The 27,648-nt window shown below is 53.2% G+C and overlaps 6 protein-coding genes across 6 annotated transcripts in view; 4 read left to right on the forward strand and 2 right to left on the reverse strand.

Moving 5' to 3' along the window:
- The window catches only part of CCM_03985 (uncharacterized protein), a gene marked incomplete at both ends in the record, with an annotated part of 1,504 nt that extends 807 nt beyond the window's left edge, over positions 1–697 (forward strand). The window contains 2 exons of the mRNA XM_006669133.1: positions 412–554; positions 596–697. Of these exons, the coding sequence (XP_006669196.1) occupies positions 412–554; positions 596–697 (245 nt within the window). The remainder of the gene's footprint in view (positions 1–411; positions 555–595) is intronic.
- An 8,300-nt stretch (positions 698–8,997) lies between these two features.
- CCM_03986 (Zinc finger domain-containing protein, C2H2-type) lies at positions 8,998–11,889 on the forward strand (the record flags this gene model as incomplete). The annotated part of the gene is made up of 4 exons (XM_006669134.1): positions 8,998–9,490; positions 9,623–9,847; positions 9,929–10,218; positions 10,414–11,889. The coding sequence occupies 4 exons, from the start codon at positions 8,998–9,000 to the stop codon at positions 11,887–11,889; spliced, it is 2,484 nt and encodes an 827-aa protein (XP_006669197.1).
- A 1,659-nt stretch (positions 11,890–13,548) lies between these two features.
- CCM_03987 (TGF beta receptor associated protein 1, putative) lies at positions 13,549–17,201 on the reverse strand (the record flags this gene model as incomplete). Its single annotated transcript, XM_006669135.1, has 3 exons — positions 13,549–16,533; positions 16,744–17,009; positions 17,060–17,201. The coding sequence occupies 3 exons, from the start codon at positions 17,199–17,201 to the stop codon at positions 13,549–13,551; spliced, it is 3,393 nt and encodes a 1,130-aa protein (XP_006669198.1).
- Positions 17,202–17,552: 351 nt separating this feature from the next.
- CCM_03988 (Golgi membrane protein (Coy1), putative) lies at positions 17,553–19,841 on the forward strand (the record flags this gene model as incomplete). The annotated part of the gene is made up of 3 exons (XM_006669136.1): positions 17,553–17,667; positions 17,723–17,890; positions 17,941–19,841. 3 exons carry the CDS (start codon positions 17,553–17,555, stop codon positions 19,839–19,841), a joined length of 2,184 nt encoding a protein of 727 aa, XP_006669199.1.
- Positions 19,842–20,552: 711 nt separating this feature from the next.
- Positions 20,553–23,933, forward strand: CCM_03989 (uncharacterized protein; the record flags this gene model as incomplete). The annotated part of the gene is made up of 5 exons (XM_006669137.1): positions 20,553–20,567; positions 20,968–21,075; positions 21,499–21,637; positions 21,700–22,222; positions 22,790–23,933. The coding sequence occupies 5 exons, from the start codon at positions 20,553–20,555 to the stop codon at positions 23,931–23,933; spliced, it is 1,929 nt and encodes a 642-aa protein (XP_006669200.1).
- Positions 23,934–24,617: 684 nt separating this feature from the next.
- On the reverse strand, positions 24,618–26,474 carry CCM_03990 (FAD binding domain protein; the record flags this gene model as incomplete). The annotated part of the gene is made up of 1 exon (XM_006669138.1): positions 24,618–26,474. The coding sequence occupies one exon, from the start codon at positions 26,472–26,474 to the stop codon at positions 24,618–24,620; it is 1,857 nt and encodes a 618-aa protein (XP_006669201.1).
- Between the last annotated feature and the right edge of the window lie 1,174 nt (positions 26,475–27,648).

A 27,648-nucleotide genomic window follows, 5' to 3' on the forward strand; every position in this document is an offset into this window, starting at 1 on the left:
ACACACACACACACACACACACACACACACACACACACACACACACACACACACACGCAACTATCGTTATTGCCCGCTCACATCTCTATTGCCCGCTCATCTTGAAGCTTATTTTTCGGACCCCCCCTCCAGGAGTCGCCATACTCTTTCCCCAGCTGCGTCAAAAAACAAGGCGAGGCTAGTGTGTCCTTTCCCCTCCTCCCCTGCAGCATCGTCAGGCCGAAGCGTCGGATCCTTGTGGTCATAACCGGCAGGCAGAATATCTCGCAACTCATTTGTGTCAGGACAGCCTCTAACCATGCACGGTCGGACCGCCCCTAAACCTCCGGCTCTCGTTCAACTCTTCACCTTGTAACGGCAATCCATACGACCTTGCAGTTCGCCTAACTAACAGCATGGACAGTTGCCCAGTAAGGAACAAACTAGTCACAAGGCCATTCACCGTCTTTGAGGATGATGTCGTGAATCTGCCCATCATTGTCGGCATTCGTGGAAAATGCGACGTTGACGGCGCATTCTTGGCCAGTGATGACTCGGCAAGCAACGCGTCGCCGGTAGAAAACTGCCATTCTGCTTGATGAACCACGTTCTGTAGCACCGGGAATCCGGCTTGGTCTCTTTTCCATTTGCAACTTGCTACCCTTCTGAGCTTGGTGTCGTTGACCACGTTGCTGGCCAAGCGCCAGCTCCCCCCTAGTTACAGGGCTGCCGTCCGCGCCTGGTGACCAACCAAACTATTGCGGCGACATGCTATCAGAAAAGTGGCAGTGTGCGATACAAATTGCTGATAATGCGAAAAACAAGAACAAAAACTGGTGTGAGCCTGGGACGAGGCCCCGTCTCACGATACCCGTGTAGTCCCAGTAACTAGAGAATATGGATATCTGATCAGACATGAATTCGTAATGCTGCAAGATTTGGCCTTATAAATAAAACAGCGTCATCCCGGCTTGGCAGCCCTACGGAAATGTACCATGGCGAGTCATTCGACTGGCAGAGAAATCTGGTTCTTGTCTCTTGAATATATAATTTGACGCAGGGGCTTGCCAATCCCCAAAAGCCCCATTCCCCTGTCATGCGCCTTTGATGAGCATTCGATAGCATTTCGTATACGAGAGGCCGTCAGGGAGCCATTGTCTCGTTCTTCTTCTGAGCCAAGCAGACTCCCTGTCCATCTCCTGCCGCTGCTGCGCACCGAATTGTGGTTCTCATCTGGCCGCCTTCGTCCCGGCCAGCTCAACCCCGTAGCGGTCATGATAACGGCCCCCGGGGCTAGTCTAGTTAGCTCCGATGCTGCCCGTGGTGGCCAAGAACATCTGGCGATGAGCCTCTGTACGGTGCCGTGCCCCATGTAATCCCCAATACGCACACATACATACACATATGTGTCTGTCCACAGCTCCGCGCATATCATTTCGACAAAAAAAAAGGCACAGGATGCTCTCGAGGTTAACAAGCGGCCGTCGCTTCTCTCGCGGAAGGATTGGACTAGTGCGAGGCTGGGAGGTGCATTGGGGGCGAGGGGGGAGACAAAGATCATCCCGATGACAGCACAGGAGGCCTGAATTGGGCTCGTGCTGGCATGTCGCAGCGCCAGGAGGGCACAGACGCCCGGTTGAACCCCCTGCGCCTCTGATCGAATTGAATCATTTCCCAGAATGCCGGGTTTGACCTGCCATCTCGCCCCCCCCCCGTCTGAGAAGAGAGTTTGGCAGGGGATGCGACGGCGCCAACTTTGCTTCTGAGGGGCTTGCACGAATTTGTTAGTGGATTGTCGATCATGTTGTGCCAGGACATGGTCATGTCTCGACAACAAACAAGACGCGCCACCGCCAACAAGGCAGTCACGGTAAGCCCCCCCTTCTCTCGTCGCTGGTACGGATACCTAACCCAGCGTTTCCGTTCCCGTAAAGCAACACAGTTCTTGCCACTTCAGTCCTCCGGACGTAGACCGAGGGTATCTATCTCGCAGATCTGGCGGTGCGCCGCCGGTGGCGTCTGGCGCGCCGTCGTTGGCCGGAGCCTATCAGAACGGGCGTCGCTGGCAGTTGGCTCGCGGCGGCAGCCCGGGGCAAAAAGTTATAATTAGTTTCAACTCATTAATAACTAACTGTTCCCAGAAACTGGGTAGAGGCCGTCGGCTCCTCCAAAACAGTTTAGCGCAAAAGGGAGAGGCTTGTCCTTGCCCATCAAGATGGACTTTGGTGGAGCAAGCAAGGACAGGAAAATGGGAAGACGGTCAAGCGATCCCCAGGATGGCTCGGGCGTCATCAGTAACTTGGCTTCCTGTTGGCACTGATGAGGTTTGTTATGCGATAAATACGACAGCCGACGGGCAAGGCCAAAACTCCACCTGCTAGTTAACTATGTAACTAGTTAGGTATTCCTAGTACCTTACGAATCCAATGTTAAGGCCTCCCTTGACCTGCCATTGGCTGCTAGTCTCGTGGAGAACAAGGAAAGCAGGAAATGTGCGACGATGCAACCACAAGCACTCGTCTCGCTCGAGCTGCCGACTGGTCGGAATGCCTGCCGAGCAGTCGTCCGATTCTGACCAGGGGTACGGGATGCGAAGGAAAGGCCTGTTCTGCACTCCTGACATGTCCTGCGACAAGGTCGGCGGCGATCACTGTTCCAATTGCTGACTGCTTTGGAGAAGAGTGCGCCAGTGCGTTGGGCTAACAAATTGCCAATCAGGGTTTCGCACAAACCTGGGGTATACATAGTTTTGGTGCGACGGGCCACGGTAACCGCCGTGTCCAGACAGACTCTCTCTGTACAGGAGGATGCGGGTTGTGTGGGAATAGCGATGCAAACAACCTGTTTTATCCATGACGGACCTAACCAGCAGTTGTGTGCATATATTAATCATGTCGCAGTTGGAGCCTGCCTACCGGACGCTGTCGGCTGACCGAGTTGATGTGCAACACGATATCCTGCAATTGCAGCAATTCGCTTGGTGGGGAGACTCAACTCTCTGGCGCAGCCCTTTCAGAATATGGACATGGAGACCGCCAAGTGCACTTTGGCCCAATTTAACTCATCGAGAATCTCTCTTTTGATCAAAAGCGGTAAACGACAGCACAGGGCTGGTAGCTGGTGTGTTGCATGCGCATCTGCGACGCCCCCTCTCTGGGACCCTTCCCATGCTGATGCGCCTGCACCCTTTCCAGCCCTCGTGTTTCCCCTGGCAATATCACCTGGTAATATCACCATCAGAGAACGGGACAAATCTATACAAAGCATTATAGTTGGTTCCCTCTCCCCATCGACTGGCCTGTAATATGTACGCAACAATCTATAACCAAGTCATCGCCAACGAGATCATGACTTATTAGTCTTCATCACCACGACGCTAGTCGCAAAGCTTTCCCTGTAGGCACGGACGGTAATTATTCATCAAGAACTAGACGCTAAAAGCGCGTTTGGCCCTCGAGGGGTGTATCTAAGATTGACATGCTGGATGTGGATGGTGGTTCGCCCACGACCAATTGTCTGGTTCGCCCTACATAATAAAGGCGTCGAAGGCTTTTTTGCCCAACAAATGTGCAGGAAAGGGGAAAATTAGCGAAAAGAGTCATCCCAGTCCCTGTTACTATGAGGCAATGAAGATCACATTTTCCGCATGTCCGCGCATGGAGTCGACAAGTTTTCTTGCAGCCCACGTCCGTCTAATTTGTACCACAAGTCGTTATGCAACTCGCGCATCACCCCTAGTTACCCATTTCTTCGTATTTCGTACCGAACTCTATTTCAACTTTTGTGCCAGCTCCCATCGCGGGATGCGCTGCTGCACAGCCTCAGCCCTACCAGCGGCCGCCCTCTCTCACTACGGCGGTTCCCCCCAATTGTAATAGTGGACAGTAGTCACCTTGCTTCGCCACGAAAAGCAGGCATGCTCCGACTGCCGAGACGGACAAAGTCAATCGGCTAGGCTTTCTCCAGGGAGCTAATTTGGCAAGGCAAGACCATGATCGGGCGGGCTTTGAGATCATGTGCTAACTAGTGAGACGGCGGAAAGCTTGCCTGGTGGAGTTTGTAGCCAGAATGCCTCAGTACACTTTGGTATCCGTACCAACCCTATACCTCAGGTCTAACGTTAAAGGAAGATGACTGGGAGCTGTGGTCGTTGCTGCTGACATTGCCACACGTAGCATTGGATGTGGTCGTGCCTGTTACGTGTTGATGGGCATCGTTATTTAGTGCACGGTACGCGGGGCGGGGAATGGTGTTCAATAGTAGTCGTGAATGGATGTTGTGCACCTCTGCCACCCTCGTCACCATATCGAGGAACCTCATCGAGGAACCCCATCGAGAATGCCTACACAGAACATGTCCTGATCTAGCCAGACGTGCATCTTCTGGCCGGAGACAAGACCTCGAAATGCAGGACATAGGATTTGCGGAAGTCACACCCCAGTTCTCTTGATGCACCGAATGATTGAGGTTCATTCTAGAAGCAATGTCGCCTACCGAGACGCTTCACACATGGTGCGTGAATCGGCTGACTGTGTGCCGCCAAGCCCGTCACAGGCTAATAAACACGCTTCTTACACACACACTGCCACCAGGACGTTACACTCTGGCCGTGAAATGTCCAGTATAGGAAGCATCACCACACAAATAAATGAATAACACATGGACAGGACGCGCAATGACCAAAACCGGGCGTTGCTTCATCTGAGTAACTGGGGCCTAGGCCAGGCCACAAGAGGCATCGAAGCCACAAAAGTTGGAATACAAGGGTAGCACCCCTCCTTTTCCTGTTCCCTGGGACCTGACGAGACACCACCCCTTGGGGGCGAGAAACGAAGATAAAAAAAAAACAGCCACACGGCAAACGCCATTTAAAAGGTCGAGACTTGGACGGGCAGGGCGATGCGGCGGCGGCGCCAGTCTCCAAAAGCCTGCATATGTAATCAAATTAGCACGATTTATTGATCACTGATGTTTGGGCACGTGGTGCGTTCCAGTATTTAATTACCCAGTCTTTTTCTACTTGGTTTGTCGTACATACTACATCACAATACAGTACATACGCGTCCCGTTGAATCGGCGGCGGCGCGGGGCATGCAAGAACCGGTGATGGGGCGGCTTACGGGTTGCCGCCAACATCGCCCGACAACTGTCGTTGATTTTTTTATTATTAATCCCCGTCAGTCACAGGCGAGGGTTCCGCACCTTGTTGCCCCATGATGGACGGGCGGACCCAGTCAAAGGGAAAGTCATAACTAGTTAAGTACGGATAGACGAGGAAGCAAGTATGCCTCGCCGCGTTTGACAGGACCGGGGGGGCATGCCTAGGCGCAGAACGCAGACTTCGCACGACGGACGGGTTCCGTACGTTACAATGCGAGTTACAGCGGGACGGAATTAATTAATAACAGCCAGAAGAAGCAGAGGGAAAACGGGTTTGTGGATCAGATGATGCAACTACAATCGGTGGGCGTACCGCACAATTGCGCGATAACTAGTTAGTTACAGATGTCTCGTACATGACTACATACAAGCACCCAGACTGTCGGACAGCACACAGACTTGCCAGACGGGCTTTGCCGTTTGGCCCGGTGACTTGCTGGAGAAGGCGCCGCCGCGATGTCCGTGCCGGCAACGGGGTTTCCCATGTCCATGTCCCTCCTGGTAGTGGCCAGTCGTTGCCTATCAACAGTTTACAAACCTAATGCCGGTAGAGGCCCAAGAATAGGCATGCCACGCCACCGCATCGTGATTTGTTGCACTTGAACCTCGTCTCGGCATAGCGGCTCACTGGCGTCGCCCGTGGCACGAAGCTTTTGCATTGCAATTTGGTCCCCAGTGCTTGGTCCGTAGTGCGTAGTGCCCATCCCGCCTCGCAAGCCTCAGCTGTTCCAACAGCCCTCCTCACCCCCTCCAAAAAGCAAAAAAAGGTTGTAATTTTATTTTCGCGATACCGAATTGAACTTGTCGGCAAGTTACGGGAGTGCATGAACCCTTTCCCATCCAGCATAACGTTCAAAACTGACTGTTGCTTTTCCCAAAACCAACCCGCAGAGACGGCCGTTTGCTTTTCGGAGAAATAGGAGAAAGGAGAGACGGGGCTGCTTCATGTTGCGATGCGCACACGAATTTCCACAACGGGAAATCCTCTCGCGAAAAAAAAAAAAAAAAAAAAAACCACCTTTGGCAGCTTGGAGACAGCTAACTACATACATATCAGGATTTGGTTTCTGCCAGGCCGGGGGTCTAGGGCGGCGCATCCGTCGGAGCCGGTGCGGCCAGGGCCATGAGCTGGCTTCGCTGACGAGGCTACGACGAGACGCCCTGCGGCGTTTTCCATGACCCCGAGTGGCGGGCTCCGGCGACCTGGTTCTTTGCATAAATATAGAAACCGAGCAGTGACTTCTTTTCTTTTGCTTTGAGATGCCTGAAAGGACGGGAAATTGCAGCATCCAGAAAAAACCTCGATACCACAACAAACACCGCACACGTCAAATACACACACCCATCTCTGCCAAAACCATATCCCTGTCGCGGCCATTTGATTCGCTGCAGCGGGCAGTACGCCACAACTACCCAAAGGCTTGCAGACGCGCCGCCCGGTCTCCTGGGCTGGCCTGTCTGCCTGCATCCATCTGCATATTGCTCCATCACGGAGCAAATACGGAGTAGTAGACTTGGGCGGCAAAGATGGGCAAAGTTCGTTCAAAGCTACTGCTGGGGTCGCATCCTGGCCCGTACCAATAGGAATCCGTATCCGAGTGGCTTGTTGGAACTGTTGTAACTAGCGCTTTGTTGTTCCAGCGTCGTCCGTCTCCGTCATTGGCGTTCAACTGTTAGTCAGTGAAAGCCATACTCGATTGTCTGTTATTATTATGAGGGAGCTTTCTTTTAAACTACCAAACGAAAATACGGAAACGGTGGATCTCGCTTTTGGGTGCAGATGCCGTGTTCTTAATCTTGGCTTTTATCTTACCAGTCTCAGTATTAGCAGCAAGCCCCCCCCCATAATAAGGCACGCACACTACAATGACGATGCTTGATCATGTCTAAATTACGGGCCGAACATGCCGGTGCTTAACCAAGTCGGATATACCAGTACTGACTGATACGTCGAACCGCGGCATGGGCGAAAATGACGTTGACTTGCGGGCGCGCGCGCGTCCGGTTCCCCCAGCCGTGCTTCTTTGTACGACCTGCAATTCACTGCTGTGCATATACATGGACTTGATTGAAACCCCCTCCGACGTGCATCGGGGGGGCGGGATGCCAAGCTACCACCATAGGTAAGCCGATTTGAAAGACAATCCAAAAAAAAGAGTCTGAGTCGGGGGGGGGGGAGGGGAGGCCCAGCTCGCATGGCAGACGCATGTCTCACAGCCATCTGGGCTGGCACATCATGGGGGCCAGCCGGTTCAAGGGTTGGGGGGACAGTTGCGAAAGACATAATGGCGTACCTAGGTACATACGGAGGACATTGACCGCAGAACTGGCAATTCCATCAACAGAGTCAAAAAGCGGAAGTGAGATGGCATTACTCCGGCCGCCTTGTCCCTCCCAAAGACGGTCTCGAATCATTTGCCCGAATCTGTCTCGTTTACGGCGAACGAAGCCTTGGTACGGAGTAACTATTTGGTAGGAGCCTGCATGGTTTACTCGTTGCTGCTCCTTCCTGAAGCTATCTGGCTCTGGTGGGCAGTTTCCTTTCCATGTAACTACAACAAGGAGCCAAGAGTCGGCGCAACTTGATGCCCGGATTACTGGCCACCAAAAAAGGATGCGGCCGGGCGAAGAGACGGGATGGCACACTGACCAGTGGAGTAATGAGTTAGACAACCAGGAAGATGGCTTTTTTTCTTTTTGGACAGTCTCGCACTGTTCGGTTTTTTTGTTGTGAGAATAAACGAGGAGAACAGGACCACTCTCCGACCAGCCACAAGTTACAGGCGAAAAACCTCCCCGATCGCCTGGGACTGGGGGGAGAGAGGGGGCGCTGTGGCCGCCGCCACACCACTCATCACAGTGACTGACCACCGTAACTCAAGTCATATTAATAGGTACCTAGGTAGGTACCTAGGTGACGCGCGCAAGCGGCGGCCTCGAAGAAAAGAAATGCTAATGTGGTCGGGATACCACGCTCAAAGACAGGTGTCAGTCAGTCGGCGGTCGCTGTGTCCTTGCAATTTTTACTTTTATTTTTTTCAGACGGGGAGGCTGCTAGGTAGCTATAACCACATCAACAACAGAGTAGTCCGTACAACTACCGGCATCCTCGAGACATTTCTTAGACAATGATGTATGAGGCGGCGCATGTCCACGGTCAAGCACTGTGTGCAAGTTGGAGAGAAAACAAGGCAGCAAACACACACCCGCGCGCTGCCTTTTGCATCTCTGCTCAAACCAGTGGGGGACAGGTCGTCCGAGACGAGGCCGGAGCGCTGCCTTGCCCTGTTGCCTGCCGGGCGAACCACGTCACTGACGAGGCACACCGGTAGGCTGGGTCTCCGGCGGGGACAAAAGTCGCTAGTTACATATGTAGGTAGGTAGTTGGCTAAAAACTACCCTTATTCTTCAATTGCCACAAGCTCAGCTTGGATCTTGTTTGCCTGACGCTCTTTGCTCGACTTACAAGCTACCCCCATCTTACCACTCCTACCACCACTACTACTCCCCTCCTCTTGAACGGTCCTCGCCACGACTGTTACGCATACACTCGCTCTTCTAGATTTTTGTGACAATCTAGAACCGACCGCCGGCTACGAGAAGCATTTCCGACACCTGGGTTCATCGCCATCCAGACCTCACCAGAATCGCAACCGCTCAAGCACCGGCTGTGGAATGCGATAGAGTTGCGCCTCGTCTCATCTCGTTGTTTTTCCCACCGTCTCTGGCGCCGCCGAACCCCAAGGGCTCTCTTTTGAGGCTCACGGACAATCAGGGCGTCGAACCTGATTGCAACTCCGAAACCAAGCCGCCACCACGGAACCCGCCGTGGCTCTCACAGCATCTCCAACTCACAGAATGGCCGAGCAAAGCTTTACCATGTTCCTGCAACAGGACGACAAGGAAATGACACGGTACTCTGACCACCACTCTCACGGCGTTGCCTATACGTCGGCCTCGATGGATATGGGCATCCCCGCCGACACCTACAGCGCATATGCAGGCTCCCTCGCGACCACCATGGGCAGCCTCGAGCAGACCATGTACAGCAGCGAACACGGCATGCCCAGCTACATCCTCAATACCCGCACCTCGCCGAGCACATATCACGACGATGGCGATATGAGACTGTCTTCGTCGGGTCTGTCAACAGCTTCGGCGCCGTCGGCGCCGTCCTCTGTCGTCGGATCACCACAGTCACATACCGGCCATCTCGGCGTCCCGGAGTGGGCTACTATGCAACCCGGTATCGTGGGCGACTACATGACGGGAGGTGACTACCCGACTTTCTCGAGCTCGAATGTGGATGACATGTCGACATTTGATTTTACGCAAGCCAAGACTTTTGTTGGTGAGTTTTTTTTTCCATTTTCTTTTGCTATTTGCTATTCTGTATGGTTGGCTTGTTTTGCGCAACGTCTGATCTACTCCATTTCCTTTTCCCTTTTAATCCTTCCTTCCCTGGGGATGCATCACTGCGCAGCTGCTGCCCATCGACAGTCCTATATCCGACGTCATGGCTGCATCCTGAACGGCGGCGCCGAGGCAGCGTCAGGTTCTGTATCGGTGGACGCTGCAGCGCAGGACTCTCAGGTCGGTTTAGCGTGCATCGCCGAGCCACAGGACCCGCTTGCCCCGACTTGTTCAGCTGGCCACTTGCACAGCCAGCCAGCAAGCAGCCTACACAGCCTGCCTGTGGAACGGTTTTGTGTGTCCCCTTATGGGAGGCCTACAGTGCTCGACGGCCCTGCCACACACACCTATGCTCGCTAAAGGTTGGCTCCTGCAGCGTCCTTTCTGACTGCAGCGCAAATCTTCAGCCTCAGTGCCGTCTACCGCTGCCTGTCCTTGTCCCATCCCTCCTTTTCTTCATATGCCTCGCATCCATCGTCCATCGTCCATCATTCATCATTCATCATCACTTTTTACTTGCAGTCTTGCACCAATTCCTCTCCTCGTTTCCTCGCACTCTACCGAGTACACCGGGGGGCTTCGGGCTATTTCTCCAACCGAGACATTGCCGTGGGATGCCCACCAGTCTGTGCATTTGTCCACCACACTTGCACACTCAGCGCCCCAGTTAGCCGCTGGATCAACCACGCCTTGTCCCTCTGGTCTTTGCCCATATCTAAGGCCTAGAGGCCCCTCACGCACGGCTCCAGCCACGTCCACAACCCTCCGCCACCATTGAACCTTTTTTTATTTTCTTCTTCATTTTTATCCCACTCCATTGCCATAATCATAGTCGTTGCCCTGCAATTCTCTCAACCATAGCTTCCTGTTTGGCCTTCAATTCGTCGCACCCCGGTGCTCTACCGTGGCAGCTTTACTGACAAGATGATCCCGGCTCCAGATCCCTCGCTGATCCACCCTGAGATTGGACAGCCGAACCCAATGTCCTTTTCGCCATATGATGCCGGCTTCCATCAACCCGTCCATCCGTATCCCGCCTCTCCCTCGCTCGCCGCCTCGCCTCAACCTTCGATGATGCGCACCAGCTCCTCTTCTCCTTACCTCCACAATGGCTCTTTCCAGACCGGCTTCGCTCACAGTCCCTACGGCACCCCCATGGACCCCGCCGCTCGCCGCCAGAGCATGGCCGGCGGCTTCATTTCGCCTGGCTCTGCCGAGAACTTCTCCGGCGACGAGACCAAGGAGCGCCAGCGCTGCACGTACCCCGACTGCGGCAAGGTCTTCAAGGACCTCAAGGCGCACATGCTCACGCACCAGACTGAGCGCCCCGAAAAGTGCCCAATCCAAACTTGCGAGTACCACATCAAGGGCTTTGCTCGCAAGTACGATAAGAATCGCCACACATTGACCCATTACAAGGGGACCATGGTTTGTGGTTTCTGTCCCGGCTCCGGCTCGGCCGCCGAAAAGTCGTTCAATCGCGCCGACGTTTTCAAGCGCCATCTCACAACGGTCCATGGTGTCGAGCAGACGCCACCAAACTCACGCAAGAAGGCCCCCACCGGCAGCAACACCGGCAAAAAGCTTACTGGCTACGCGCCCGATGCTACTGGCAAGTGCAGCACTTGCTCCCAGACCTTCTCCAATGCACAAGACTTCTATGAGCATTTGGATGACTGCGTCTTGCGCATTGTTCAGCAAGAGGATCCTGCCGAAGCCATCAACGCCCAGCGCCTCGCCGAGGTGGAGAATGACAGTAGCGTTCACCAGACTTTGGAGAAGAATAATTTGCCTACCGCCACGCCTTCGAACCAGGGTACTCCCGGCGAAGAGGACGAAGATGACGAGGAAATGGAAGACGACGGCGAGGACCGCCTCAATGCGTCTCCCAAGAAGAAGCTGTCTCTCATTAACGGCGTTTCCAAGTCGCGTGGCCTAACGCATTCCCGCGGCGGTGTTCCCCTCATTGGCAAGACACGAGGTCGCAAGAATCGCAAGGATTACCCCTCATCTTGGGGCTTCGACAAGGGTCAAATGACCATGAAGAAGCGCATCATGGCCGTCTTCGATGGCGGGCGCCGCCTGGCCAAGGATGATCTGATGCTCTCTACCGACCGTGAGGTTCGCCTTAAGCTCTCGGATGGCAAGGCCTACGTCACAGACCTGGACGTGCAGACCATGAAGCGCGCTGAAGGTTTCCTAAACGCCACCGAGGACGAAAAAGGTCCCTGGATCTCCGACGACCCTACCGAGGAGCAGATTATGGAGATGCAGAGGGTACAACAAATCCTTAGCATCACCGAGCCCGCCGCAGACCCGACACCCGCTTCTTCGTGATCTTTCACAACGAAATGCGGAATGATATGACTTGCTGCGCCTAGCCCTCCCATACACGATTCAAGGGCAATCTGACGGAACCGGTTCCGAAGAGTCTTGGCTTTACAAATGCATTGCGACCAGGCGTACCCAACCCTTTTTTTATGACATGGAAGAATAGTGTGGAATGTTTGAATAATAGGAACATGTATTGTTCCAACTCGGCGGGACGATTTTAGTCGACTTGCAGGGCGCTTTCTTGGGGAGCGGAAGGCTAGTGCCACGGATTGATTGATACCCTGCTCTTTGTTTTTCAGTTGCTTTTTAGCGGATTTCTCTGCATGCTGTTTTGCACGGAACAGACGGCTGGCGTTTATTTTTGTTGAAGCATGTTTTACAATCTTGGTTCATAGGCGTCGGATCCTTCCCCTCGGCTGGGTAGCCAGTCCCGGATTCATACATCAGTTGTTCGCATATTTTTGCTTGTTAATACACTCATCTCAAAGCAACTCTCCTAGTACAGCCTTGTCATTGTGATTGTCGTAATTCCCTGCCACGTTGAGGTGACGGCGGACAGGAGACACAGAGCGGACTTTGAGCCGTTGTCCGCGGCGCTGTGAGGGTAAAGCCAACCTGGACCAGGCATATATCGTTTGTGGCGTTGTATATTCATAATGAGGTCATTGTCTGCCATGCCTCGCAACACAGTGAAATAAGAGAGACACAATGATTGCCTGCCAAACCTGGGGGATAGAAGGGGCAAGCCCGTCCATCTTATACCCAGTTTCGCAAACACGACCAAGAAGCCTTTCCCCCACCAACACAATTGCCGAACGCCTCAGCTGAAAAAAACAACAACACAAAAAGCCAACCATCATTCCAACGCGAGACACTTGTACCGTTGCGACGTTGCGCCGGAGCTTTTTCTCGCGGAGCGCACGAAACGGGAATAGCCAGTGCTGGAAACGATGACAACGGGGGAGGGGGATATCAGCTCGGAACAATCCCCCCCAGGTGGCTTCTTGTCCGGTCCGAACGGCTGAACGAACGGCGCTGGAATGTGGTTCGCGCAAAAAGCTTGTAAAGGCAATAGTTATCGTCCTCGACTGTTTTGTCACCAGACCAAATACCTCCGTGACCAAGTGAGTGTGTCGTCTCCGTGGGGACCTGAGCAGCAATAACTATAATTTCTTCCCCAAAAGTTGCATCGAAAGAAAGAAGAAAACCCAGGCCACAATTATTCATTCCCCCTTTTTCCAAGTTGAGCCTTTGATGCGCCCGTGGCAGCTGGGTGTTGTCCGACAAGGCCAAACCGTCCGTTCCCCCAGTGCCATTTCCTTCCTCCCTTGCCTGTCGCGGCTTGTCTCGAGACCACCCCCCCAGAAAACAAGCTTGGCGTTGTCCTAGTTGTTTCGTTGGCATCGACGCTTTTTCAGCTTTGCGTGCCACAGTGGGCGGGCTGCCCGTCGCTTCGGAACCCGTGGCAAGCCCAGCAAGGTCAGGCCCAGCAAGATCAATTCCTCTTGCCAGAACAACTGTAGTTGTGAATTCATTCTTGGGTTCATCGAGGTTGAAAGCAAAATCAATGGATAGTAAATTTCATTCACAAATTCACCTCTAGTTTGCTTTACTAGTACAATCACCGGCTATATAGTCAGACATAGTCACCGCCCGCCCAGCTCACGCCGCCTCCGTCGGCGGTTCCGCCTCCGCCCTCGTCGGGCCCTTTTCGTCCACAACCATGCTGAAATCATAACTTACGCGTAGATTTTGAGCACCGCTCAGTGCACTCGCCACCTTGGCCTCGTGGCGCTCGCGCACCAGCCGTCGCAGCGCGCCGACCAAAAAACCCGCCACCACGTCCACAGACCACCCGTCAGGGATGAGACGCAGCACCTCGTCCAGGTCGAACCAGCCTCCGAAGCGTTCCAGCAAGGCGCCCGTCTGCTCCACGCGCGCGCTGGCATCGTCAATGGCGAGGAACTCGCGAAGCACCGCGTGGAACAGGCGTTGCTGGTCCTTGATGGACGGCGGCGGCCGCGGCGCGTCGCCGCGACGCCGCGACGGGGATATGGAAAAGACGCTGGCGCCGCCGCCGCGTAGACAGTACGAGACGGCCGAGTCGTAGTCGCCCAGTTTGTGCACGAGCAGGCGCAGCGCTTGCTCGTGGCGGCTTTCTCGGCCTGCGAGAATAATCGTCTCCGGCACGAGCAAGTCCCCGGGCAAGCTGCTGATGCGCTGTCGGATGCTGGCTGTATTGTAATCGTTTGCCCCCCCTAGGAGCTGAAGCAGCCGGAGTCGGTTCTGCCACACCTCATTGTCTTCTGGTGTATTTGCCGTGAGGAAGTGATGGTATGTGGGCTTAGGCGCTTGTAATGCCCTGTATGTTGCGTAGGCAGCCATGACCGCATCTCGACTGACCTCGGAGTTTTTCAAATCGTCAATGACACTGTCCAAATAGTAGAAGATGAGTTCGTTGATATATGCTGTATGTCCTTTCCCAAACGTCAGGTGTTCGAGGAAGTGCTTCACCGCCATAGGTGCTTCTTCTCTCAAAATCTCAACCACCTGGTTGGGCTCGAACCTGGCAGCTTTGGACTTATCCTCGGCAAAGATCTCCACGCCCAGTTTTGGATTTCGTCTGGCCAGCCAAACACCGTATTCTTTTACCAGTGACTGGTTGCTGATTTTGGAGAGATAATCTTTAATACGCAGCTCGCCGTCTTGTAATTCTTGTCCATCGTCGCGCTCACCCTCGAGGATGCGCCTCCACGTCGCTAGAACATCGCCAGCCATTTTCCGGCTCTGATATAAGCGACTGAGGATGAAGAGGCGATGGTGGGACTCGAGGATATCGACGGCGCGATCGAAGCAATCCACCCCCTTGTCAACAAGTTCATGAAGCTCAATCTTGACGGGGCTGTGTCTTCCAAGTGCCTTGGGAGCGCGCCGGTCCAACTCGAGGAGGACAAGTAGCAGCGCAGCCTCTACTGTCCTAAACACCTCTCGCTCATCGGGTACACTTCCGAACCCTTTCATTTTTCTCCATGTCGAAAGGAAGCGGCGCAGAAAATGAAGCGTTCTCGACTCCATATTCCCGATGCTGTTCTTTGCGATCGCCTCAAACTCATCGCTGCAAAGAATCATCTCTGTGACTTTCTTGACGCCACCATAAATCCATATTCCATTCTGCCCCTCGATAATCTCATTTCTGACGCCAGGAATCATGGAGAGAACAACTCGTGGATCCAGTTGACTGTCCGCAAATATTTCTTCTATAGCAGTTACCTCTGGATCCGCTAATTCCTTGTGCGGCGGCGCGAGGAGCAGAGCGCCCAAAAGTAAGATTCCTGCCTTTTGACGTAAATACCGAAAAGTCATAAATTCGAGTTCTGATTTTGCCTCCCGGCGTCGAATCCGTGCTATTGTACCAAAAACAGCATCTTTGTTCAGCTTGTTCGGTAGCAATTGGCTGTCATTGGAAGCCCCCAAGGCACTTTCCAGTTGTAAAATCAGTGGATTCCGAACTGCCCACCAGATTTTATCGCCAGACCAGGCTACCAGTTTCGTTGATACTTTGGACAATCTTCGAGCAAACTCCTCGCCTTCAGATACACGAGTGGTCTCCCACCCGTCAGGTAAAGATTCGTCGTCTTGCGAGTCAACGTTCCTCTCAAATAGCTCCTGTTCCTTAGACAAACGCTCTATAGACCCAGCCGTACGGGAGTCGAGGCTTTTCAGAGATGGCAATGATACCACATTGGGGTTGGGGAACGATGAGAAGCGCTTTTCACTGAGCTTCTCCACGATCTCTTCAAATATCGTCTCTTCGCAGCCAAGAAGCGACCGGATACCATATGGATCCTTTGGCTTCAAGCCCGTCGCATAAAGCCAGTGCCTCTCAGGGTGAGCCTCACTTCCAGCATCCACCCGTTGGATTTCAATGCCAAATCTCGGACTGTCTCGATTTTCAATATCCAGGGAAGCAAGAACATACCCGTCGTCTTCATCGGACAATCCACTCCGAGACGACGCCAGGTTCATGCTCCCGCCATCTATCACGACTTGTTCAGGGTATTTCTGGAATGATATAGTTGGCCGAGTTATGTCGCCATCTAAATTGATGAACATGCCGATTCCGACCTCATCAGGGTTGGTGCCAGTCACTATCAGAAATTCCTCCGGAGTAGGTGAGGCAATATGAGGCCTGAGTGCCGGAGGTCTTGACATGTCGGATGACTGGCGGGGTTGTGATTCCGAGGGAACATCAGGCAGAGCCTTGTCAGCGATGAGATCGGATTGCGGTGTACCGGGCTGATCTGGGGAAGAAGATTTTCTTGATAGACCACCACCATGATCCTGTTGGCGGCCCAGATTGCCGAGAATTGCCCCCCCAAAGCTGGAGCTCCGTGTGTGGCTCTGTGGGGTAGAGTGTCGAGCAGCTTGAGAGGTTGACGCGCTCCTAGATATTCCACCAGCCTCTACAGCTAGATTCGCTGGTTGAGATATAGATTCGGGCGAAGTTGGTGGCTCCAAGGATGATATGCTCATTAATGGGATCTTCAGTTGCTTCTCGACGTCCAGAAGGGCGTATAGCTTCGAATCCGCAACACAGGCGATCGTGTCTCGGCGTACGGAAAGACAGCTAGCAGAGAAGTCTATATTCTATGGGGGAACAATTAGCTCGTTAGACTGACGGAGTAGTGACAGGTATATACATACTCTAAGACGCCTTGGATTATCGCCAATACGAACCACTTGTATCTTCTTCTTCAACGACATTAATACCGTAACTGGTTCTGGTTCATTACTCGGGTCTTCGCTTATTATTGGGTCGTTTAGGTCAACACCCCCTATCCAGCTGCAATTTTTCACTTGCGTTGACTCGAAAACTGGTGTGAGCTCGGGCAGCGAGTAAAAGGTTACTGTCGAGTTGCAGAGAATGCAAGCCTTGCCCGCGCGTGGCAGTAATAAGATTTGCTGTACTCCAGGTCGCAGTCCTCCATCCGTCTCCAAAAATGGGGGCACGAGCCTTGATGCCGAAATAAACATCGGTTTTCCATTTTTATCGGCAGGGTCGGGTGGGATTCGGACAAAGTGCAAGAGCTCGGAGGCGGACGTGCCGACGTAAAGATTTCCGTCTGCGATGTCCGTTAGCGAAGCACAAGCGATGATCTTTTGCAAGATTTACCATAGTATTCTATGCAATTGATTTTGACATCGCTCTGGGAGCCATCGTCGGAGAGAGGTACATCGTCTAGCAATGGTTGCAATAAGTAGGGTCCATTTCCAGCGCTCGGCAGGTCTCGCTGACTGCTGCCCTGCTGCGTCATTGTCGTATCCTTTTCGCGTCATTCATTTGAAAGCTCCGCATGCGCCGCGTCGCAAACACATGCCCGTTCAACGAGAGAGTCGTCCGGTAGTTGTCGATTATTGAGTGACCTTTTGATGGTACGTTCGGTCGAAGCTCAAGAGGGCTGAAGTGGGGCACAGCGACGTCAGCCCCTTGTGGCGCGACCAACGTGTCTGGACCTCTGGAGCTCTAACTCCTTCACTGGTGTACCACGACCTCTCGAATCGCCCTTTACACGCTGCTCGAAGCGCGCTGTTGATTTATTGCCGTCTGAGCATTAATCCCCAATCGCGCACTGTGGATATAGAGTCTATGCTAGTCGTGTTGTGGAATGACTAGTATGGCGACGACAACAGACGGAGCTGCACATGCAGCTGCAGCCGCGGATTCTGGGGCCGCTGGGGATACTGGAAACAAGTTCCAGCATGCGATTTCTGCATGGAGAAGTCAGTATTTTTGCGACTTCTCTTCAAGAAAAAAACACGTATTGATGCGACTCAGCAATCGATCTTACCACCCTCACTTCGAATCTCGATAATACAGCCTCAGATATCGTTACTTATCAACGTGACTCAACTGTACAACGCAAGGACCTGGCTCAAAAAACGAAGGACTTTCGAAAACTCGAAGATTCTGCAAAATTGACAGAGTTTAAGGGATTACTGAAAGGTACTCCACAACGAACTACATGCAACGTAGACTGAGCTAACTGTCCCCAGCCTACCAAACCTTTATCGACCTCTTAACGAATCACTCAAAGGCCGTGAACTCGGCTTTCCTACAAGCATACTCGTCTATTTCCGAAGCGCCCGACCCATACCCATTGCTGGAAGCCTCCGTTGATGCTATGCTGGTGTCGGAAGATACTGCCCCGAAGCTCAGAGACGAAAATAAGCACCTGCAAGAGAATGTCGCGAAACTTACTGCGCAACTCGAAAAGACCGAGGAGAAACTACAGTCTGAGCTAGCAGCGCGCAAAGACCTGGAGGATAATCTGAATACGAAAGTGAAGGATGTTGAATCGTCCTGGAACGCTGTGTTGGGCGAGCGCAAAGACAACTGGGAGGCGAAAGAGAAGAGCCTGGAAGAGAAGGTTGAGAGCCAAGAGAGACTACTCAACGAGCTGAAGGCCACCTATGAAACAAATCAGCGCCTCGGAAAAGCCGGTGACGATCAGGAAGGAATGCGCAACCAGGCCTCCAGAGCGGAACTCGAAATGCTGCATTCTGACTTGGAACGTACAAGTGTGCGACTGGCAAATGTTGAGTCTCGAAACGAACAAATGAGGCTGGAACTGGCTGAAGCTAAGTCTAGGGCTTCGTTGCCGCCAAAGGCATCGTTGGAAGACGACCCCGACTATGTGAGGATGCGGTCCGAGAACTCATCGCTCATTCGAAAGCTTGACAGCACAAGGCTAGAGAAGGAAAGTCTCAAGAGAGAGCTCGATACCAAGGTTCGATCCACCGAACGTGAAGTAGCTTTACTCAGGGACGAGAAAGAATCGCTCCGATCAAAGGTGCAGAAATGGAGTGATTACGATGAAGTGAAACAGGAGCTAGAAGTCCTCAAGAGTATTGAGTTTTCTACCGGCGATGACGATGACGATATTCCAACTGACAGGGACGGCGACACCGATGCCGGCAACACCTTGGAGAAACTGCTCCTAGGACGCAACAAGAAGCTGGGTGATGAGCTCACGGTGCTAAGAGTTTCGCATCAAGACTTGCAAACAAGATTAGAGGACTTGCAAGAAGATATGTCCAAAACGAATGCTGATCTCGAGAGAGCTCACATCTTGAATGAGAAGCTCGAAGGGGATTTGGAGCAAATGCACGCAGAAGGAGCAAACGCTTTCCCGTCTGGGGCATCCGTTGCGGGAACATATGTGACACGAGCACAGACCCGACGCAGTGGCAGAATCTCGCCAACGTCGTCCATCATCAGTGGATTAGACCCTCGCGGAGGCGGGGGTGAAAGGGAACCAATGGGCGGAGGGTCTGGAATCCTCCCGATGGTGACGGCGCAGCGAGACCGGTTCAAGCAGAAGAACGCACAACTGGAACAAGATGTGTCGGATAGCCACAAAGCAGTGCAACAGCTACGACAAGAGGTGGCAGCGCTGCAAAAGGACAACCTAAATTTATACGAGAAGACACGATACATCTCAACATACAATCGCTCAGGCGCAACATCATCCTCGGCGATTGCGTACGGGGGAAATCCGAACCCATCCACGGTAGCCATCGGAGAAACAGGAACTCCAGGCATGGCCATGGACAGATACCGCGCAGCGTACGAGTCCAATATTTCGCCGTTTGCTGCCTTCCGCGGGCGCGAATCAGCGCGGGCCTATCAGCGGATGAGCCTACCCGAGCGCGCGGTCTACTCCATCACGCGAATGGTTCTGGCGTCGCGCAGCAGCCGAAATCTGTTTGCCGCATATTGCGTCGCACTGCACCTGCTCGTCTTTATGTGTCTGTACTGGCTCGGCGCGTCGGACCTAGAGAAGCACGCGGGCAGCTTGGGCGCTTCGTCGTCGGCGGCGGGGGCGGCCGGTGCTGCGGCCAAGAGCGCCGGAGACGGTGGGAAATGGAAGGAGGACGCCTTTGCGGGCAGCTAGTGGTGGATGCTCTGGCCGACGACGGTGACAGGTGTGCAGTAATTACTCGGGCGTTTTTTTTTTTTGCATGTTGTGAGTTACGATTGGCTAGGCCAAGCTGTTACAGGATTCGACCAGCTCTCTTGGCAGCGCGTACTTGCGGGAAGGGAGATGAAGGGGGTTGTCTGCAAATAAACAATACAAAATACAAAGACTAAACTACCACAAATTAGTGTTTGCCACAATGTACACGTATCTCACCTACCTGCTGCCACGCAACCGGGGACCTGGGCCAGTTTCAAACGTGCGCAGCCAATGTCATGATGCTGCAGGCCCAATCAGGGACAGAACTGGCTGCAAGGCAGGATCTAAGACAAGGGTTGGTGCATGTGCCGACATGCTGCTACTGGCCCCGGTGAGGGGGCGTCCAGGTAGCCGCCCAAGAACCGTCAGTGGCTTGCTGCAGCGACAAGAATCGGGTGCTTGCCTGCCTTTGTCTACACCAAATTGGATCGAAGGACGCATTTGTATCCGTAGAAAATAGATGAATAAAAAAACGTCACTGGTACTTTCTGTGCCCTGCGAGACTGCGTAGTTCGTGTCGCTGCCCTGAAGCGTACCTAGATACGTACCTATCCCGATAGGATATGGCCCAGGCGCCAGACTCGTACTGGCACTACACACACGTTCGTTATCCCATGCCTGTGCGATGACAATGTCACTGTCGATTTCATGGTCCTGTACTCCGTACGCGCCCTTTGTACCGCCTTCCCTCAGCCAATGACCGACCAGTCGCTCCAGGGGTCCCCCGAGCCCCCGCCAGCGATTGGGCGATTGGATCAGCGGCCACGCTTCTAGGCGCCGCCCGCCAAGCCCCTCCCCCCCCTGCCACTTCCCCCCGCCATTAAGCCAGCCTAGGCCGCCCGTAGTGGACCTAAAGACGGGCGGCACTGGGTCGTACTACGTACTAGCAGCCGAGAATCTCGACGACGCTGTTCAGCTTGCAACCTTGCCACGCGACATGAGCCTCCAGCATCTCTCCTTCACCTATTTTTAGTGTCTTTGATCTCTCTTGTGGGCGTCTGCACTCCCGTTCGTCCTGCCCCCCCTGGTCCTCTACGCCTGACCAATCTGCGGGTACGTGCAGCCTATTGTCCAGTCTATTGTCCCGCGCCCCATTGTCCACGCCGAGTGGTCGGTCGCCCTGGTGGATTCTAAAAGCACAGGGCGGCTGCGGCTCGGCAATCATGACATGGTAGGTTTGCTGGGTTTGCTGGGTTTGCTGGGTTTGCTGGGTTTGCTGTTTGCAAGGGTATATCAATCGAGAATGTCTCTCTTTTCCCCCATTATGATTCCCTCTTCTTTCTGGAATTATACCTCTCTTATTCACCTATAGAAACCACAGACAGCCAGGGCTGCCGTGTCTTTTTCTTCGCTTTTTTTCTTTGTGTTTTTTTCCTTTGATTTCCTAGAGTCTTTCTTATCGTCTCTCTGGAGGATATTTGTTAGAGTTCCCTTTTGCCGTTCGATTCGACTCACATCTGAGAACACGTCTTCACCCCCAAGGTTGCCCGCTGGAACAGGATCCTTGACAACAAACACAATGCGTTTCTCGACATTCATCGTCTCTTCCCTGGCTGCTACCGCCTCTGCTGCCCCGACATGGCCCAATCTCCAGATCGGCGGTCTTGGTAATCCCCTCGACGCAATCAATGCCGTCTCTCAGTACTTCAATCTCGTTGCCGCCAAGACATCAAAACTCAAGACTACAAGCGCCCCCCCCCAGTGCGATCTATCCAAGGCCGTGATGCCTACCTGTGCGTCATCCCCCCCCCTTGCGAAATCGTGCTTTCCGTGCTATGCGTCTAACTCTTTGCAGTACCCGGATTGCCCGCTCCCGCTGCCGGCTCCCGGCTCCGTCATGTCGCCGTCGGTCGCGGCACACAAAACTATACCTGCGACGGCAACGCGGAGTCCAAGCCCAAGGCCGTCGGCGCCGTCGCCACCCTCTTCAATGTCACCTGCATGGCGGCCATGTACCCGGATGTCACCGGCAAAGTGCCCGGCATGGCAGTCCACTTCAACCTCGACGCCGCCAACCGCCTCGGCCCCGCGATGCTGCCCGTTTCCGGCCACCACTTCTTTACGGCGGCCGGTGTTCCTTTCTTTGACTTGGGAGACGAGGGGCAGATTCCCTGTGCCAAGAATGCCAGCGTGGATGCCCCCTCGACCGCGACTATCGGTCAAAGGGGCGAGGTCGCCGTTGCCTGGCTGAGGCTCCTGGCCACCAAGGACGCCACCAATGGTCTCGGTGAAGTCTTTCGTGTATCAACTGCCGGCGGCAGCCCCCCGAAAACATGCCAGGATCTTAATGGTCCTTTCCAGGTCGAGTATGCTGCCGAGTAAGTAGTCTACACTCTCCTTTCGTCCGGCGTCTGCTAATCCCAGCTTCCACTAGGTACTGGTTCTGGTCGAAGTGAGCAAGGATTGTATCAAGTTTTAGGGAACGCTTTGGGCGGCCTTTTTTTCTCCCTTTCAATTTATCATTACATTTTGTCATTAACACGAATTCTTCGCCATTTATGTTCTTACCTACGGGCGTAGGGCTATTTTCTGAGATGGCTTGAGCAGAATTTTTAATCTAAACATTTTTTTTTTGACATATTGGCGCCATTTTATAATTTTAAACATATTGTAGAGGGCTCCTGACATGTTGCAAACAAGCTGACATGTTGCAAAAAGGCTGACATGTTGCAAAAAGGCTGAAATCTCTGCGCAAGGCCAAAAGCATATGTGCAAACGCAGGCTGGGTCATTATACTAAGGCATCACAGAAACACCCCCCCGCTCGCGTACCTAGGTACCTTTCATAGGCGCCGCCCAGCCTAACTATCTCCAAATGGGTCGTGTATGCCACCACGTATATTTGATCTCACCAGTTACTAAAATTTGCTGTCATAATATTTTTAGCCGAGAACACCGTCCTCGTTTCTGCTTGAAAAACGTGTCTTTAGGCGTGGTTGCGGATTGGCGTCGTGTGACTGCGCCTGCTCACTACGTCCTCGACGAACCCGTGTCGCCATTGGATGCCGTCCCTATAGCTCACGAACTGATCAACAAATACATCGGTGTCCAGCCAAACATTGAGAGCTTCCATTTCGAATGGATTTGCGGCGGTGAACTGGCTTCTGGGCGTCACCAACGGGCTCAGCATATCCTCCCCGCTCCGTTTCTTGCATCGCCCATGGCCATGACTCGGAGAGCCATGACCAGTTGTGGCAGAGATGACACCCTGCTGCGACTCCCACACGTGAAGAATCTATCACTCAAAAATTGCTGGGTGGCGCCACATGTGCTCCTGCAAGTGCTTCGGAGCTACGCTCTCTGCTCTTTGGAGAGGGTCGAATTCGAGGGCGTTTCGCTTTCTGTTATGCCATGGACGGCAGGGCACGGATCGAGCATAGATTTGTTCAATTTGGGAGATACGAACATATCTCTGCATCTTTTCCGTCTTGGCTTCCAGCCCCCGCTGGCACAGCCTTCCTGGTTATCGTGGGCAGGGCTCATTGAGCATTTTTCGCCCAGTGTCAAGGTCCGACATGTGCTCGATCAGGGAGAGAGTCACAGCACCAAGCTCAACCGTGCCGAAGATCGACGGAAGATACTCGAACGTTTGCGAAAAATTATTCCTGATGCACTGGCGCTTCCCGACGAAGCGGCCCTGTACAGGATCAAATCGCTGACTTTCAAGTCGTGCGGCTATGTCAATCTCGACCATCGCGCATTCAGCCTCAGGGGCATGGTTCCGCTAAGACATATATCACCATTTTCGTGTGCTACTACCGCGTTAGAGTTCACGCGGTACATGCAGGATTGCAAGGAACCTCTGATGGGACGCATTGTCCCCTTTGCCATGTTAAATGACATGGCGCCGTTCCGTGACGTCTTTCATATGGTCATGGGGTGGGAGGGCGTGTATGACAGCCAAATAAAATCGGCGGCTTTACTAGACGGATGTGGGAAGGTCGACATAGGGCGGTTTTCCGGCACACTGACCAGCTGGGACGTTGATGCAGACACTGGCGGACAGGTCCAGTCGGCGGCTGGCAGCTGAGAGCACGAACAGTTGGCGTACGACGGCAGAAATTCCTCCAGATTGCTGCTGCCGCAAATTCGAATTTATTTTGCCATCCGAGCGTATTGGGGAGCGAATAGGACCTGGTGCGTTCAAAAGTAGGGGCAATAGCGTCGGTAGCGGTATACCGTCATGGGAGCAAATACCAGAACAACTGTCTAGGTACTGTAATGATATAGCTGGATTTTCAATATAAAATATCCTGCATTAATCAGTTTCGCACAGCCAGGACTTAACGTCTCCTATGTACTCTGCCAGTTTTCATCCCTTTGCTCTCCAAAACAACACCACACATCTTTTCCCAGCAAGAAGCACTCCGTGGTTAGAAAAGAAAGCCAAAATCACATTTCAAATACGCAACAAATACCGGACCGTTACAAAAAAGAAATCAAACGCCGTTTGCCTATGGTGCTTCCATGAAAAAAAAAATACCCTAGTGCTTTTCTCTTCTCCCGTTTTATATGTGTGAGCCCGAATGCTTGCGCAGTACTCTCGTTTCTAGAACCTGCGCCTCGGCTAAAGTAATGTGCCGCATGAAAAGATGTTATTTTTGTGGCATTGTGCCAAGGAAAAAAAGAAAAAAAGATGAATGCGAAGGATCAAGTAGGGAAAGGGGACAAAAGCTGCAATACTCTTACACACAGAAATGGCAACTAAACCTGATTACCAAGTTTCGGCAATGTACTGTCCAGCCGCCTTCTTGAGATCCCAAAAGTTACGGGCCTCGTTGCGCTCCAGGTTGCCCTTGGACATGGCGACATCGATCAATGCCTCCTCGACACCCTCGCCCATGCCCTGCGAGCTACCGCACACAAAGACGCGCCCGTCGACCGCGTTGGCAATGTACCACACGAGATCGGCCTGGTTGCGGACCTCCTCTTGGACATAGCGTCCTTCGCCGCGACGGCTCTGCACGACACGCTTGACTTCTTCCTCGTGCACGCCCCACTCACCACTGTAGATTTCATCGACGAGGGAGTCACGGATGCCTTGGAGGACCCAGACCTTGTTGGCGCAGTTGGCCTGCTTGAGGCGGCGCTGGACAAAGCCACGGAAAGGGGCAATACCGACACCGGCGCCAATGAGCAGCATGGGCCCATCCGAGTTGAACTCCTTGGCAAGGGGGTTGGCCATGAGGCCCTTGAACATGGGGACGAAAATCTCAGGACTAGGCTCACCAGCAGCTTGAGCCTTGAGGAAGCGCCGGGCCTGGCGCTCAAAGAAACCAGAGCCAACACCAGTTCGAGAACCCTTGCGCCAGTCACTCGTCTCATGAACGGTGACAGCTATTTCGATCAAGCGGTGCTCCTTCTGGTCGCGCATCTGGTATGAATCATGAGGGTCGTTGGAGAGGGAGTAGAAGCGAGGCATAAGCTGCTGCAGGACAGACAAGAGCTCGTCCAGAGGCGGCTGAGAGCTGGGGAAGGCGTACAGAAGCTGCGAGACGGTAACATGGGGTCCCGAGCGGATATCGCAGAACGTGCCCTGACCTTGGGCGGAGCAGAGGAACATGAGAACCTTCTTCTCCGTCTCATCAGTGGCGTGCTCAGCAAGAACACGGAACACGTTTTTGGTAGGAGGGTAGGATTGGAGGTCGGTGCACCACTTGAGCAGATCCCGCCGAGATGTGACCAGTTCACGAGGCTTCTCGTCACCCCAGACGGTCGGATAACGGCCGGTGGTAGTAGTCATCAGAGTCTGCTTGTCGCGGACGAAGCGGGGGACCATGAGACGGTCAAGGACATCATCGACAACTTCGTCGTCGTTGGGGGCGAGAACTCCAATGGCACCGCCGACCTTGAAATCATTGGACTCCTCATCGGGGTAGTTGGTGACGTCAAGGTCGAAGTGGTATGTGCGCTTTTCAGCACCGTCTTTGGTGAGCTCGCGAAGAGTATGAATCTTGGCAGGATAGACGTGGTATGGAGGGTGCGGCTGCACAAATTTGGGCGGCTGGATGGTGGTGTCGAGAGGTTCACTGGCCACGGGCTCCGATTTCTTTTCGACAGAGGCAGTGGAGACAGTGTCGGCATCAGGACCCACGGAAATGCCCGAGTCTGATGGAATGCTCAGAGGGCGGGGAATCGACTTGAGCGAGACAACCTTCACTGGCATATCGGGAATGCCTGTCAGGCTGGTAGGGATCTCGTCGGGAAACTTGAGGCCGAGAGAATTGAAGGCCGTATTGTCGGGCAGGACGAGGGGTTCGTAATCGACGCCAGTTGAACGCTTGCTGCCCAGCAAGCAGCAGCCTCCACCGCAGCAGCGACCAACAAACTCCGCCGTCGTCTCGCCCGTAATGCGCTGGATATCGCGGGCGCTCTGGGCAATGAGCCGCGTGGAAGCGCGACGCTGGCGCGGCTTTTCGGTGCGTGTTGGCTCCTCGGCATCGTCCGACTCGTCAGAGAAGGTCAGGGATGGGGCAACCGATGGGGCATTAGCGGGCTCGCAAGGGACACAGTCGCTTGTCGAGGCAATCAGAGCCTTTGCGGCCGCGCCAGTAAGCGACGACTCAACCATGATGCGTGTGCGAGCAGTCGCGAACTGTTATTCGTCGGTGGTTGTGTGGCAGACTTGCGATGGTGCTCACCAGGGTGTCGAACAGGCTTAGTTTTTTTTTCCTTGCCGGGGTGGTGGGATGGTGGTGTGGCGCGTCTGGGGGCAGTGGAATGGAGCACCAGAGAAGGCCGTGTGGGAAGCAGGTGCAAATGGCGGTTATTAGTAGGGAGATGTGTAGAGAGAAAAAGGTTTTGAGAAGGATACAATTGGAGAACAGGAAACAAGAATTAATCAAGGTCAGAGTGGTGGCTCCAAAAAGTCGTTGGGGGTGGGAGGGGAGGCGGGCGTCGGTAGAAAAGGTAATTTGACGGAACAGTGCGAGCCGCCGCCCGAGGTCGTCGTTGGGAGGCCTGACAAGAGGGTGGGCGCCGGAGTGCGCGAGCCAGGAGTGCTATTGGCACAAGAGCTTTTTGCTAAGGGCACGAGCCTCACGTGATAGTGAACTTCAGAGGTACCGCAATTAGCTAGCGTAACCCCAGGAAACCAAAGTACCTACTAAGTACTGCTAAATTTGGTACTTAAAGGCTATTATGGCTAGAAGAACCTTTGCCTAGCGGTTGCTATCTTGATGGGCGAGTTGGTGACTGTTCAGAGGCTTTCTTTAAGATGTTTGGTAGCGGCGCGACTGGCAAGATGGTGCTGGTCGGGGAGAGCTGGGGAGAGCCATAACGGGGATAGAATATATTAAGAGGTTTAAAAGATACTTATATATATATAATAGACATTAGAACACACGTTCATAGACGTAGAATAGGTATATAAAAAAAAACTTACTAACTTAAACTAATATAAATACCTATTTGAAAGCTATTTAACTATTGACAGCAGCAGTGCTAGTTGTTACTACAACCCTCCAGGCCAGTTTCGTCATACTAATTAGTAATTGGTTTTAGACAAGTTTCAAATTTATAGAGTATTATATAAGGGCAATATTATTATAATAAATATATCATTATACTAAGATGTATAGTGTATATTAGAAATTAGTAGGGCGACCTTAGCTGAACTTACTGAGGTACCCGTAGGTGAGATCCTACCTGGATTTCATCCAACAAAGCTCTCTCCACATATTCGGGCTGGCCTGCTGGTCTGCCCCGCGGCACGCCCTGTCTGAGGGCACCCGCCTGGACCATTT

This window comes from Cordyceps militaris (assembly GCF_000225605.1).
Source record: "Cordyceps militaris CM01 unplaced genomic scaffold CCM_S00003, whole genome shotgun sequence".
In the NCBI taxonomy this organism is placed as follows: domain Eukaryota; kingdom Fungi; phylum Ascomycota; class Sordariomycetes; order Hypocreales; family Cordycipitaceae; genus Cordyceps; species Cordyceps militaris.